The sequence below is a fragment of the Carassius carassius genome, chromosome 40 (genome assembly GCF_963082965.1).
Source record: "Carassius carassius chromosome 40, fCarCar2.1, whole genome shotgun sequence".
Classification (NCBI taxonomy): Eukaryota; Metazoa; Chordata; class Actinopteri; order Cypriniformes; family Cyprinidae; genus Carassius; species Carassius carassius.
In genome coordinates, this window is record NC_081794.1 from 2,798,773 (window position 1) to 2,811,897 (window position 13,125).

The 13,125-nt window shown below is 35.4% G+C and overlaps 1 protein-coding gene across 2 annotated transcripts; it reads left to right on the top strand.

Annotated features, from left to right (window-relative positions):
- Positions 1–1,044: 1,044 nt before the first annotated feature.
- Positions 1,045–11,609, top strand: map2k4b (mitogen-activated protein kinase kinase 4b). Of its 2 annotated transcripts, XM_059531705.1 has the most exons (13): positions 1,046–1,403; positions 3,714–3,749; positions 4,221–4,253; positions 4,632–4,734; positions 5,795–5,969; positions 7,064–7,183; positions 7,277–7,396; positions 8,253–8,304; positions 8,464–8,591; positions 8,669–8,746; positions 10,008–10,156; positions 10,274–10,319; positions 11,316–11,609. In XM_059531705.1, the coding sequence occupies exons 1-13, from the start codon at positions 1,310–1,312 to the stop codon at positions 11,427–11,429; spliced, it is 1,248 nt and encodes a 415-aa protein (XP_059387688.1). In that variant the 5' UTR covers positions 1,046–1,309; the 3' UTR covers positions 11,430–11,609. The 2 variants fall into 2 exon arrangements, with proteins under 2 accessions (XP_059387689.1, XP_059387688.1); XM_059531706.1 differs by lacking the exon at positions 4,221–4,253 and having other exon boundaries at positions 1,045–1,403.
- Positions 11,610–13,125: the final 1,516 nt, after the last annotated feature.

The window sequence follows — 13,125 nt, forward strand, 5'->3', positions numbered from 1 at the left end:
TAATGAAAGTTGGCTACCTATGGAGTAGAAATGCAAAATAATGCCATAGAGAAGTAAAAAAAAAAAAAGTAGGAAAACTACAGCACCCACAATGCATTGGGCTCGATCAGGTGATCCGGGAGCGGGATACAAAAATGCGGAAATAGTTCGATCTGTAGTTTTTATACAGAAGTCCTGGAGCTGTCAAAAGTTACGCATTTTATGTCATCCGACAGACGTTTGCCGACATATAAACAGAAATATGTTGGTGCAGGTGACACCATGTTCGTTTACTTATGCAGAAACTGTAACGATATAAAGTTGGTTGAGAATCTGTGACCTTGCCCTTTAATTATAGAAACAAATGATAATAAATATGAAACACTAATGAATACATTTACATATATATATATATATATATATATATATATATATATATATATACACACACACACACACACACACACACACACACACACACACAGAATGATATTAAGATTGCATCCACAGTAACAAATATAAAACTACATGAATACTTTACGATACTACTGACACAATGAAATAATGCACTTACACAAAATGTATTTTTGTATATTTATAAGCTACTTTTATATTTCTATAAAAAAATAGGAATGTTCAGTAATATAATATGCAATCATTTGTACTTAATTATATCAAGATTTATTGTACATTTAAAACCAAATGTATGTCATTTTAGTTTATAAATATAACTATATAAAATTACATTTAATTGCACATACATATATATATATATATATATATATATATATACTGAATTTATATAATTTATATAATTTTATAATCATGTAGGCTACCAGCAGAAAATAAATCGACGAAAGAAATAGCAGGGGGGTAATAATAGTGGCATTGTTAGATAAAATATGCAAGGATAAAACAGATGCTACATTGTATACAAAGATATTTAAAAGTTCGCTTTTTAAATGTAGCCTAATATTTCATTATTTTACCTGAATGTACATTTCATTGTGTGATGTTTGTGTGAGCTTCGAGTCATGAATCCCCCTCGAGCGGGGAGTCCTCGCGCACCTGGCAACCGCGGAGCAGCGCTGGCGCTCAGCAGCAGCAGCGAGAGTCTGGCGCCGTCACTGCTAACCGAGGCTGGCTGTCCTGTCCCGCCTTACGACCGTCTAACCCCCTCGCTTTTAAACGTTACCGAATGGGGTGCGGAGAGCCTGTCGGTTCGCTGCAGTAGTCGTGTGTGTTGAGTGTCCAGCTCGTGAATCCAGTGTCCGAAGGGTCAATCTGCCTCACTGCGGTGAAGCCGCTGCTGCAGTCAAACAGATTCACAATGGCGACTCCCAGTCCCAGCACCAATTCACCAACTAGCGCTGCGGGATCCGCCTTACACACGCAACACTTAACAACAATGAGCAACATGCAGGGTAAGAGACGCAAACACAGCTTGAAGCGGCTAATGAGCCGTTATTCAGTGAAGCGGCTCGAGCGCAGCGGAACGCGTTTAGGCCGCGCGCGCGCTCCAGTGTTTACAGTGTCACATGAACGCGAAGCTCCATGATCATGTCTCAGACGCGTCTGCGTGGGTTTACAGCTGGTTTTTGAGCTGGATTGTTGTGTTGAGGCTGTAGGCCTGTGCAGTGGCTCACGCAGCCTTTCTAGACATCATATCTATGCTAAATGTGCTGCTCTGATGGCCAAAACTGCTGTGTGTATGGATAAAGTGGGGCTCGAAAGTTTGGGAACCCCTTGCAGAATCTGTGAAAATGTGAATAATTTTACAAAAATAAGAGAGATCATACTAAATGCGTGTTATTTTTTTTATTTAGTACTGTCCTGAGTAAGATATTGTACATAAAAGAACTTAACATTTAGTCCACAAGACGAAAAAATTGCTGGAATTATTAAAATAACCCCATTCAGAAGTTTGTGAACCCTTGGCTCTTAATACTGTGTGCTGTTACCTGATGATCCACGACTGTCTTTCTGTTTTGTGATGGTTGTCCACGAGTCCCTTGTTTGTTCTGAACAGTTAAACTGAGAACTGTTCTTCAAAAAAATCTTTAAGGTCCTGCAGATTTCTTCAGTTTTCCAGCATCTTTGCATATTTGAACCCTTTCCAGCAGTGACTGTATGATTTTGAGATGCATCTTTTCACACTGAGGACAATTGAGGCACTCAAACACAACTATTTAAAAAGGTTCAAATGTTCACTGATGCTCCAGAAGGAAACAATATGCATTAAGAGTGAAAACTTTTAAACACGATGAAGATGGCCAAATTTTTCTTATGTTGTTGGAATATTATTATTTTTTCCATTTAGTTCTGCCTTCATAAGCAACAGAAGCTAATTTTGTTTCCCGGAACACAAATTAAGTACAATTTACCTTGATCTTCAAATTCCAAAAGTTTTCTATTTTAGCTCTATTTTTTTGAAAATGATTCACAGATTCTGCAAGGGGTGCCCAAACCTTCGAGCCCCACTGTAACTCTCTGAGGTTCTCTACTCGACTCTTGCTCTTCAGCACCGCTGTAACAGAATCAATAATCATACTCATATTTTCTACACAGAGTTGTGTACATTTTGTTGTAAAAATATTTCACTGCAGTCTATTCAGTGTTGTTTTAGTATCATTCAAATACTGTTATAGCCTTTTTTACATTTCAAAGTAGACTTTATTTATTTATTTATTATTTTTGCTTTAATGTTAATCTTAATCTTAAAGATTTAGTATTTTGTGTTTATATTTTATTTTAACATTATTTCAGTTTACGAGTGATTGCGTGTGTAAATTAGTCATACCGTTTCTATATTATTGTAAATAGCCTAGTTCCTTCAAAAGTAGAAAAATATGCTATAATAAGTTTTGAGATTCTAAGCTACTTTAGTGATAAATCACAGGACAGCGCTGACAACTAGTTTCCGTGTTCCTCTGTGCACGTGATCTTCACAGCTACTGTTTATATGAGTGTTCGTGCCACAATGCAGCTGCGCGAACATGGTAGCTCGATATAATAATACACATCCAGTCGTATAATCGCTTGAATTTCCAAACCATAAAACAAATACAACTGATAAAGTTTAGTGAAGATGCAAGGCTCACCACTAGCGCGCCATCACTATGTGTTGAACCGGCGTTCAGCTCCGTGTTTTGCTTTTATGCCACTGACTGGACGAAGCAGAGTCATGTGGCTACACACGCGCTAGTATGCTTTTAAAGGGGAAGTAGTAACAGGATTAAAAAAAACTAAATAACCGACATGGGAAAATTACGTCGGTTAGAGGTTCTGAATATCGGTTTCGATTACTTTTCGGTTAATCGTCCAGCCTTAATTAATACTGTTATAGTTTTCGTTAATGTTTTGAATTATTTGATGTTTTCTGATTCACGTTAATTTTTAAGGTTTCGCTTTTGTGTTTTGTCATTTTATTTGATTTTGTTGTTTTTAAACAGGTCTTTGTGTGTGTGTATGCGTGTGTGTGTGTATATACCTATATGTGTGTAAAATCATTTTATTTATTTTAGTACGTCAACTAAGTAAAACTATGAACTGTTGCATTGGCAACTAGCTGAAACTAAAAGTTTGTAATATTTGAATTTGATTTTTTATTTTATATTTTCTACTCTTTTGTTAATTTTAGTTATAGTTATAATTTTATACATTTATAGCGTGTATTTGCATTAAGATGATTGTTTGGGTTATTAGTAAATGAATGATTTCTCCTCCTGATTCAGATTCCAGCACATGCTGGAGGTGTCAGAATGAAACGGGTAAAGCAGCTCACATACGCTTCACACTTATTTACACCATCATCAGTTCACTTGATCCAGAAGTTTGTTTCCACCTCGGAATAAAAAGGTCATTGTGACTTTTATCTCACAGTTCTGTGTATTCTTTGATAAATTGTTAATTTATATTTTGTTTGCACCATGGAAATAAATAAATAGCCTAAATAAAAAAGAACATTTTTGAAAAAAAAAAAAAAATAATATATATATATATATATAGCCTATGTTTGGACTATTTTCTCAGCACTGCGAAATTGTTTATATATGAGTTAATATCTTACAGTTGTCTTAATTTGTGAGATACTAAGTCAGAATTGCGAGAAAAAGTCAGAACTAGGTTAAAAGTCACAATTACCTTTTTAATTATTTTATTCCATGACTTTTATTTCATGCATCCATAAGTTTATAATCATTTGCATGGATTTTCAACATTTTTCCCCCCATTTTCTTTAGGATTTCAGATCAATCTGTCTGGAGTAACCCAAAGTAAGCTGGTTTTTCTGTGCTGTTATAATGCTTTGCTTCACTTCTTTCCAGAAAATACAGTGTTATTCTTGCTGTAGATGCAGTTTAAGGCTAAAATGAACCACATATGAATCAAATATCTTAAATAATTTAGACATTATTTAAAGAAATCATGATTAGTGCTTGCATTAGCAGAAGATAAATAAACTTCACTTCCCCAAGCCACACAGTTTGAGCTGTTTTCTGGAATCATCTCATATTTTGATTCTCAGTTATTTCCATATTCTTTTTTTTCCTGCATGCTTTCTGTTAAATTTGTTTTTTGTTTTTAAATACAAATCCATTACACTTAGCAAAGCAATCTGAAGTTAACGTTTTTTCTTCTTCTCTCTTTTAAAGGCAAACGCAAAGCACTTAAGTTAAACTTTGCGATTCCACCAGTTAAACCGACCGCACGACTCCCCATCACAACGGCTAACCCTCCGTTCCAGAATCCACACATGTGAGGTTTCATTCACTGTTAATGTTTTGTTAAAGGTCAGATGTGTCATTTTTATGTTGAATATGCAGAGAAAATGGTAAGTAATTTGTAAAAACTGTCTCAAACATGGCTGTTTGTATCCTGACACCCCTATCAGCCAATAGCATGATTCTGGGGACGGGACAAACTGTTTATCAACCAATTAGAGATGGGCAGAGTTCGGGAAACCTGTTTGGCAACAGTTATGATTAGAAGTTGATCAATAGTGGATTTTGCCGATACCGATAGCTAGGTTGGACCACACTGGGCGATACCGATTAATTAACCAATAATTTTTAAAATGAATACTGAACAAAAACTAAAATAGTGCTTTATAAAAACAAAAAAAACAAAACAAACAATACTGAACCATACTACAAATTGACTCTTATTTTAAAGTGTTACAATTTTATTTCAATAATCATGCTTAAAGATGCACATCTTTAAATATATACACGAAGGCAATACCTATACAATCGTCCCAGCACAATGTATACTCTCATACATTAACTGCTTCTATTCTTGAACACTAAATGATTATCTAATCAAAATAAAAGAGCAGCGCTGAGTCTAGGAGAACTCACTTGTGTCACACACACTCCGGACACGTCGCATTCAACACGAGCAACGGTCTAAAACTGTTCATTTATTCACCAAACGGACACAAATTTACTTCAAGAATGAACAATGAGGCATAGATAAGTTTGAAGTTAAGTTTTTAAAAAACGGAGCAATTGGAAATAGCGATTTATTTTATAGCTCTATAAATTAAGCATACAGACTTTATATTAGAGTCACAGAAAGACAAACGTTTATACTCTTCTCAGCCACTCCAGAAACAGACGCAACCCGGAAAACTATCGGCATGGATATTTGCTGATAACCGATTGTTCCAGCAATCAACTATCTGTGCCGATTAATCGGCAAAACCGATACATCGGTCGACCTCGAGCTATGATTTTTGCAGTTCCATTGGGTGATGCAGTTTCTTGAGTTTACGCTGTAATTCCTGTGTGTAAAAGCATTGACTTGTGCGTTTCAGAGAGCGGCTGCGGACGCACAGCATCGAGTCCTCAGGGAAGCTGAAGATTTCTCCAGAGCAACATTGTGACTTCACGGCTGAGGACCTCAAGGACCTGGGGGAGATCGGGAGAGGAGCGTACGGATCCGTCAACAAGATGGTGCACAAACCCAGCGGACAGATCATGGCTGTCAAGGTGATTAACATTATATGTGCTTTATAATCAGTTCTCAAAATATCAGAATTATCCAGCAGAAATGACTGGAGTCTGGGAACATTGGAAAACGGAATGGAATAATTGAGACGCCTTTAAATTATTATACATTTTTCTCATTAAAAAAATGATAAAACTGTAGAAATTTTCATAGATACTGAAATAGAGCACAACATTCAGTTCTGGAAATAGAAACTCTATTCATTTTCTCCATAGGGAAAAGAAAGATAACTGATAAACCTTTAATGTTCTCCAATATCATGTTAATCGATTGGTATATCCTTTTGAACCCAGCTGTTCGCATTGTCAGCTTCTGTTTTAAACAATTGTTCAATAGCAGAATCAATGATGGGAAAACTGAATTACCCATAATTCCAGCAAAATTCCACCAATCAGAGTCACAGTGAGCAAAGTGTACTAAGACAGATCTTAAGATCCACTAGATTTATAGATAGATAGATATGTGTATATATATATAATAAAAGGCTGTTAGTTTGTATATAAAAACAACAATTTCAAATTAATAGGTTTATTACTATTTCAACTACTATTTTTTTTTGTCTTTTGCAATGCTTAATGGGATTGTAGTTCCCAGTGTCTTTTTTTTCTTCTTCAGATTCTTAAATACTTTTCCTGTTTCAGATCGAAGTCTGTAATTTTGTGATGGTTGGTTTGGTTCCATAGACTTAACGCTTTAATTAAGATATTTGCAAAAACCCTATGGGAAAAACAAATCAGAAAAATACTAAAGGATCCAGCGTCGTTGAAAAAGAGACCAACAGATTTGATGGAACTAAAAGGGGAAATGATCTTGATTGTACCGAGCCATGAGGTTATGATATTATCAAACATGTGAATGCGCCACCTAGAGTCAGACAGTGTCACTGCAGTGTCTGGAGTGAGACTCATCAAACCTGGTTTAGACTGTTAGGTTGGAACATAAATTAATAGAAATCTGCACAAATTGAATCTGGTTTTCATCAATAATTTAGTAATTGTCAAGCATGACGAAGATCTCTGAGGAGTGTGTGTGTGTGTGTGTGAATCTGACCTCAGTCTTCTTGCCTTCACTGCAGCGGATTCGCTCCACGGTGGATGAGAAGGAGCAGAAACAGCTTCTGATGGATTTAGATGTAGTGATGAGGAGCAGCGACTGCCCGTATATCGTCCAGTTCTACGGAGCCCTGTTCAGAGAGGTGACCCAAACACAGCCCTCTTCTGTCAGTGTTCGGACCACTGTCTTTGTGTTTGCTGTTTGCTAACAGGACTGTATTTGTGTCTGTCTTCAGGGCGACTGCTGGATATGTATGGAACTAATGTCTACCTCCCTCGACAAATTCTACAAATATGTATATTGTTCAGTAGATGATGTGATTCCAGAGGAAATATTAGGCAAAATAACATTAGCAGTAAGTCACTGATCTCATATATTAACAAATACTTCTGTATTGTAGTAGTAATAATAACAATAATAGATTTTTTCTTATAATAAAATGTGTAAAAAATAATACATGCATATTATTATTATTATTATTATAAATATTGATATTATTATAACAATTAAAAACATTTGTTATTATTATTACTGGTAATAATATTATGTATGATGCCAACAATATTTTGGTTAGAATAAAAATAATAAATATTAATTAATTATTATTATTATAATTTACAACAAAATAAAAAATATCAAATTTGTTTTAATATTAACAACAACAATAATGTTTATGATTATAATATTTGTTGTTAGAAAAAAGTGTATATGTATAAAATGCTGTTTTATTATACAGTTATATTTTTTATAATACAATGTATTACATTGTACACACACACATATATATATATTACAACTGTGTTTGTTTTTCTTTTAAAAATATACATTGTAGGCTTTTATACTTATGTTTGATACTCTTTTACCTTTTATCCTTTACTATTTTGAATTGTTTTAGCTTTATTTTTAGTTTTTCACTTAAATGTTAAGTTTTTTTTTTGTATGCATTTGTCAGTTTTCATTTTTATTTAACATTTTTTAAATGTGTATAGTAACAATACAATTGATTGCTTCTGATGCACTTTGGATAAAAGCGTCTGATAAATAGCATATATATATATATAAAAAATTACATATAGTACATATATTTATAATAAGAATAGTAATTTTTTGTTATAATTAATGAAAATACATGATGATAGTAACTATGATTTTATTATAACAGTATAACAGGCTTTAAATGATTTTAACAACTGTTTTTTTTTTTTTTGTAGACTGTGAAAGCACTGAATCACTTGAAAGAAAACTTGAAAATAATCCACAGAGGTGAGTGGCCAAGCATCAACACATTTACAGCTGCCTGAAGCAATTACCCCATTAAATCAATTATAGCTCTTCGAATATAGTTTTTGCAGTGCGATTTCTGAGCCTCAGTGTCATTATCTGAAGTGAATGCTTGAATTGTTCTTTAACCGTGTTTTTCAGACATCAAGCCCTCCAACATTCTCCTGGATAGAAACGGCAACATTAAGCTGTGTGATTTTGGCATCAGCGGGCAGCTGGTCGACTCCATCGCCAAGACCAGAGATGCTGGCTGTAGACCGTACATGGCTGTGAGCATCATATTCTGCTCCTCTAATGAACATGTTGTGTGTTTCCGGCACTTGATGATGTTTCTGTGCTCTTGTAGCCTGAACGGATCGACCCCAGCGCCTCCAGACAGGGCTATGACGTCCGCTCGGATGTGTGGAGTTTGGGAATCACGCTGGTTCGTCTCTAGTCATTCCCTCACATACATACATACATATACCCCTGGTTTCACAGACAGGGCTTAAGACTAGTCCTAGACTAAAATGTAAGTCTGAGCTGTTTCCACTGAAATAAACTTGCACTGACTGATCTTAAAAATATATCAGTGCCTTTTTAGTTTTAAGATGCACATCGGTAATGTTTTTTTCTAAGCATGTTTATAAAAATTACTTAAATGTCCTAATTGATCTATGGTCTAATCCTGGCTTAGTCCAAGCCCTGTCTGTGAAACCGGGCCATAATGTTAGAATTAGGAATCTTATGCAATTAAAATTAATAATTGATTGCACATCACTATGGACTGAGAAATTACCCCACAATAACTGTGTCCAGTGTGATATGCATTACATAGACATTACAAACAAGCGGCTTCAGACAGAAATATTTTGATTCAACATAATGATAATAAATGGGTATAAATGCTTTTTTATGATTTATAAAATAAAATGATACTTTCAAACTAAAACTAAACTGAAGCGCCAGTAGGTGGCGGCGAGTCCCTCACTCAACCAATTCATTCAGAAATGAAGCGAGGGACAGTCTACGTGAATGATTGATTGACTGAATCTCACTCCATTACTGATTTAATCAGTAGCAGATCACTACTGGGTGTTGCTTTGAGACGCAAAACAGTTCTGCTATGGCTCGGATCGGAACTATTTTCGTTTGCAGAATTGAACAATACTGACAATATTGTGTTTAAAACATAAGTCTAACGTCTTGTTTGTAGAACCGTTGTCTAAATCACTATCACATTAGCACTGGTGCAGGTATTGGGAAGAAACAGGACTCAAACTAAAACTAAAACATGGGCAAAATTATCGGCACCCCTGACATTTTTCCAGAAAGTTATGTATTTCTCACAAAAACAAGTATTGCAGTTACACATGTTTTGCTATGCACACATTTCTTCCCTTTGTGTGTTTTGGAACAAATAAAAAAAAATATGACATAATTTCACACAAAATACAAAAATGGGCCGGACGTATCTTGCATTTTAGGCTGATATAATTGTATTCTAATTGTATTCTGTCGTCCTGCATCGTGTTCATCAATAACTGCATCAGTGTAAGATGATGGACAGGTCTGGATGGATATGATGGATGCATTTGAACCCTTTTTTCATAGTAGTTGCACCTGATTAACCTGTTAATTCAACAGCTCTAGTATTAAATCGCAGGCTCCTCTGCTTTAACGGTGTGCATGTGTTTGTGTTGCAGTACGAGCTGGCGACGGGACGCTTCCCGTACCCCAAATGGAACAGCGTGTTTGATCAGCTGACACAGGTGGTGAAGGGAGACCCGCCTCAGCTCAGCAACTCCGAGGAGAGACAGTTCTCTCCCAAATTCATCCAGTTTGTCAATCTGTGGTGGGTTCACATGTGGCCGAGCTGTTTTCCTGTGCTTTGAAGGATATGAGTGTATAAAGCGTGTTTCTTTGCTGAGCGGTCATGTGACGCGTCTCTGTTTGATCATGTGTGTTCCAGCCTCACAAAGGAAGAGTCAAAAAGGCCAAAGTACAGAGAACTGCTGGTACGTTTGTTTGAACTACAACCTTATTGATTTTACTTGAAAAGAGTTGAATTCAAAATGCACGTCTGACTTGCATATTTACGTTTTTATGGTTTTACTAGTCATAATTTTAGGGCTGCGATATTAGATGAGTACTATATTGGTTATTGGTAGATTCTAGATGTTTAGAAAAAATTGATAAGGCATTATACATAGAGTTGCATTTATTATTAAAGAAACACTACTACTACTAATAATATTGTTATAATATTTTTAAAATGTAACTATACATTATTATGCATTTACATTATACATTATTATTATTTTTATGTGTGTTTCTTTGTACTTTATTGATTTTTACTTAAAAAAGATTTTAATTGAAAAATAAAAATTTTTGAGATGCAATATTGGACCACTAACGTATTGGTTATTGGTGGGTAATAAAGTTTTAATTGATTTATTGATAGATATCAGTTATATTGGATATTTAATTATACACGCTAACGCACAAAATCCCTATTTTACGTATAAATGAGCTTTGCTGCTCAAAACTGCATGACGCTGAAAAAAGTTAAACTAAAACGTTTTCATTTCACAGATCTGAATTACAGCAGAATTAAAAACGTTTACTATTACTACATTATTTCAACACTACATATACATACCAATAATAATATTTTTGGTATAATAATACTTAGAAACCAATGCATCTTGTTATTATTATCATTGTCGTTATTTGACGCTGTTATTATTACAAATAATTATAATCATTTTACAAAATAATAAAATGCATAGCATTAATATTAATAGATATTATTTTAAATTACAATTTGCAAGAGTAACACTGATTATTAATTTGAGGCTGCTTTGATACGATCAGTATTGTATAAGGCACTGGAGAAATAAAGGTGGCATTTTAATATCAGCCATTTATTGTTTATTCACTATAGCAGGTAAATAATGATGCATATGAGCTGGAGATCTTGCTTCATGCCCGAGTGTGTGTTTGTGTTGCAGAAGCATCCGTTCATCCTGATGTACGAGGAGCGGATCGTGGACGTGGCCAGTTACGTCTGCAGGATTCTGGATGAAATGCCGGCGTCTCCCGGCTCGCCCATGTATGTGGACTGATGGTGAGCGGCCTGTTGGGAACACAAGACGGTCCGGCCACCATCTGGTGTACATACAGCGCCTCACACGAATCACACGGCCCTTCACCAACTCTCATTTCACTGCATTTACCGCAGCACATCCTACCCTCAACGTTTGAGTGAAACTCTTTTTCAAAGTGCCATGTTAAAACGCTCGTGTGCCCTAATGTGGCTTCGCTTCTGTACGCAGTCGGAGAACAAACGTTGGGTGTAGGATTTGTTCTCGTTTGTGAAATGCAAGTGCTGGTTAAGGGTCTGAGTAGTTCTGCTAGACATGGTAATTGTACCTTCACTTCAGTGTGAACACAAAGAGAAATACTTCCCCAAAAACATCTTGTGCAATATGAATCGGCTCTCATTTAAAAGCCATTTACATCATGGTGTGTAAACAAGCTTCAGATTTAGAAAATCAACCCTCTGCGTTCATTGCGTCATGCTACATTTGTATGTATGTGTATGTGTGTGTGGGGGGGGGGGATCATTTGGAAATATAAATAAGCAAAACTTGAGTTTGCTCATTTATGACATGTGATGTGCGCACCAAAATGAATCATAAGAGGAGGAAAAAGCATCCGTGCTGATGTTTTTCTTCACACCTGTACAGACACATCACTCTCTCTTTATTTAATGAAACAAAGGTGTTGTTCTGCATCAGTGACGTGTGTTAAAGTAGCTTTACTCGCTCAATATTCAATATAATGTCACGATGATCCAAATGGTTTCACTTGATCAACGAGAATGATGAATGCCGGCGCTGCTCGTCACTGTTTATGTGTATTTATACTGACTCCACATTGTCAAATCAGAAGATTTCCCACAAGCTCACTTTTAGCATGGCATGAGTTTGGTTGGTTCGTGTGGGATACGGCTGATAATTCATTCATAGGTCACTTATTTTAAAAGATGTACGGCGTTCATCAAACATTAGCGTTTCATGTTTTGATGATTGAAACTGATGTTTCAGAAAATCTTTCTTAAATGCAGTTTAAGATATAATAGTGGCACATCACAAATCATTTTAAGGGTGATGTGTGTTATATTGTATCAAGAGAGGAAACTATGTACAGAAAAAAAAATCACTGTGAAAATGTACAGTGAGAAGAGCAATCTGTAAAAATTGTAAAAGGAAATGTGCAGGGATACAGCGTACTATATGTTCAGGTTTGGGTATATATTAATCTCTGACAGCTTTTTGTCTGATACACATCACCGTTAACAAGGACATGAGCTGGCGGTATGAATATGCTTACAGGTCAGCGGTTTAATGTCATTCTGCTCTGTTAGATCTGAACTCACGATAGGCTCGATGCTAGAATAAATCCAATACTCAGCCATTCACAGTCTCAAATTTATTCAACAATCATGCATTTGAAGTACCTACACTGAAAACAAAATTGGTGTTAGAAACTGTTTTCACTCTGAAATGCATAGTAAAATTCACAATCACTAAGAAACGTTGAATTAAATGTAAAAAAAAAGATGGAAGATTGATATTGCATTTTCTTGTCTAACTTGATAATCTTTGAAAAACCATTTACTACAGTGCACGCAGTCTGAAACTTTCGATAATCAGCATTAAAAAGCTCAAAAGGAGTTTTTTTTTATTTTTTATTATTAGTCATCAAGACTGATGGAGTCGGCTTGTTCGTTTTATGTTTGTTTATTGAACTCTGGTA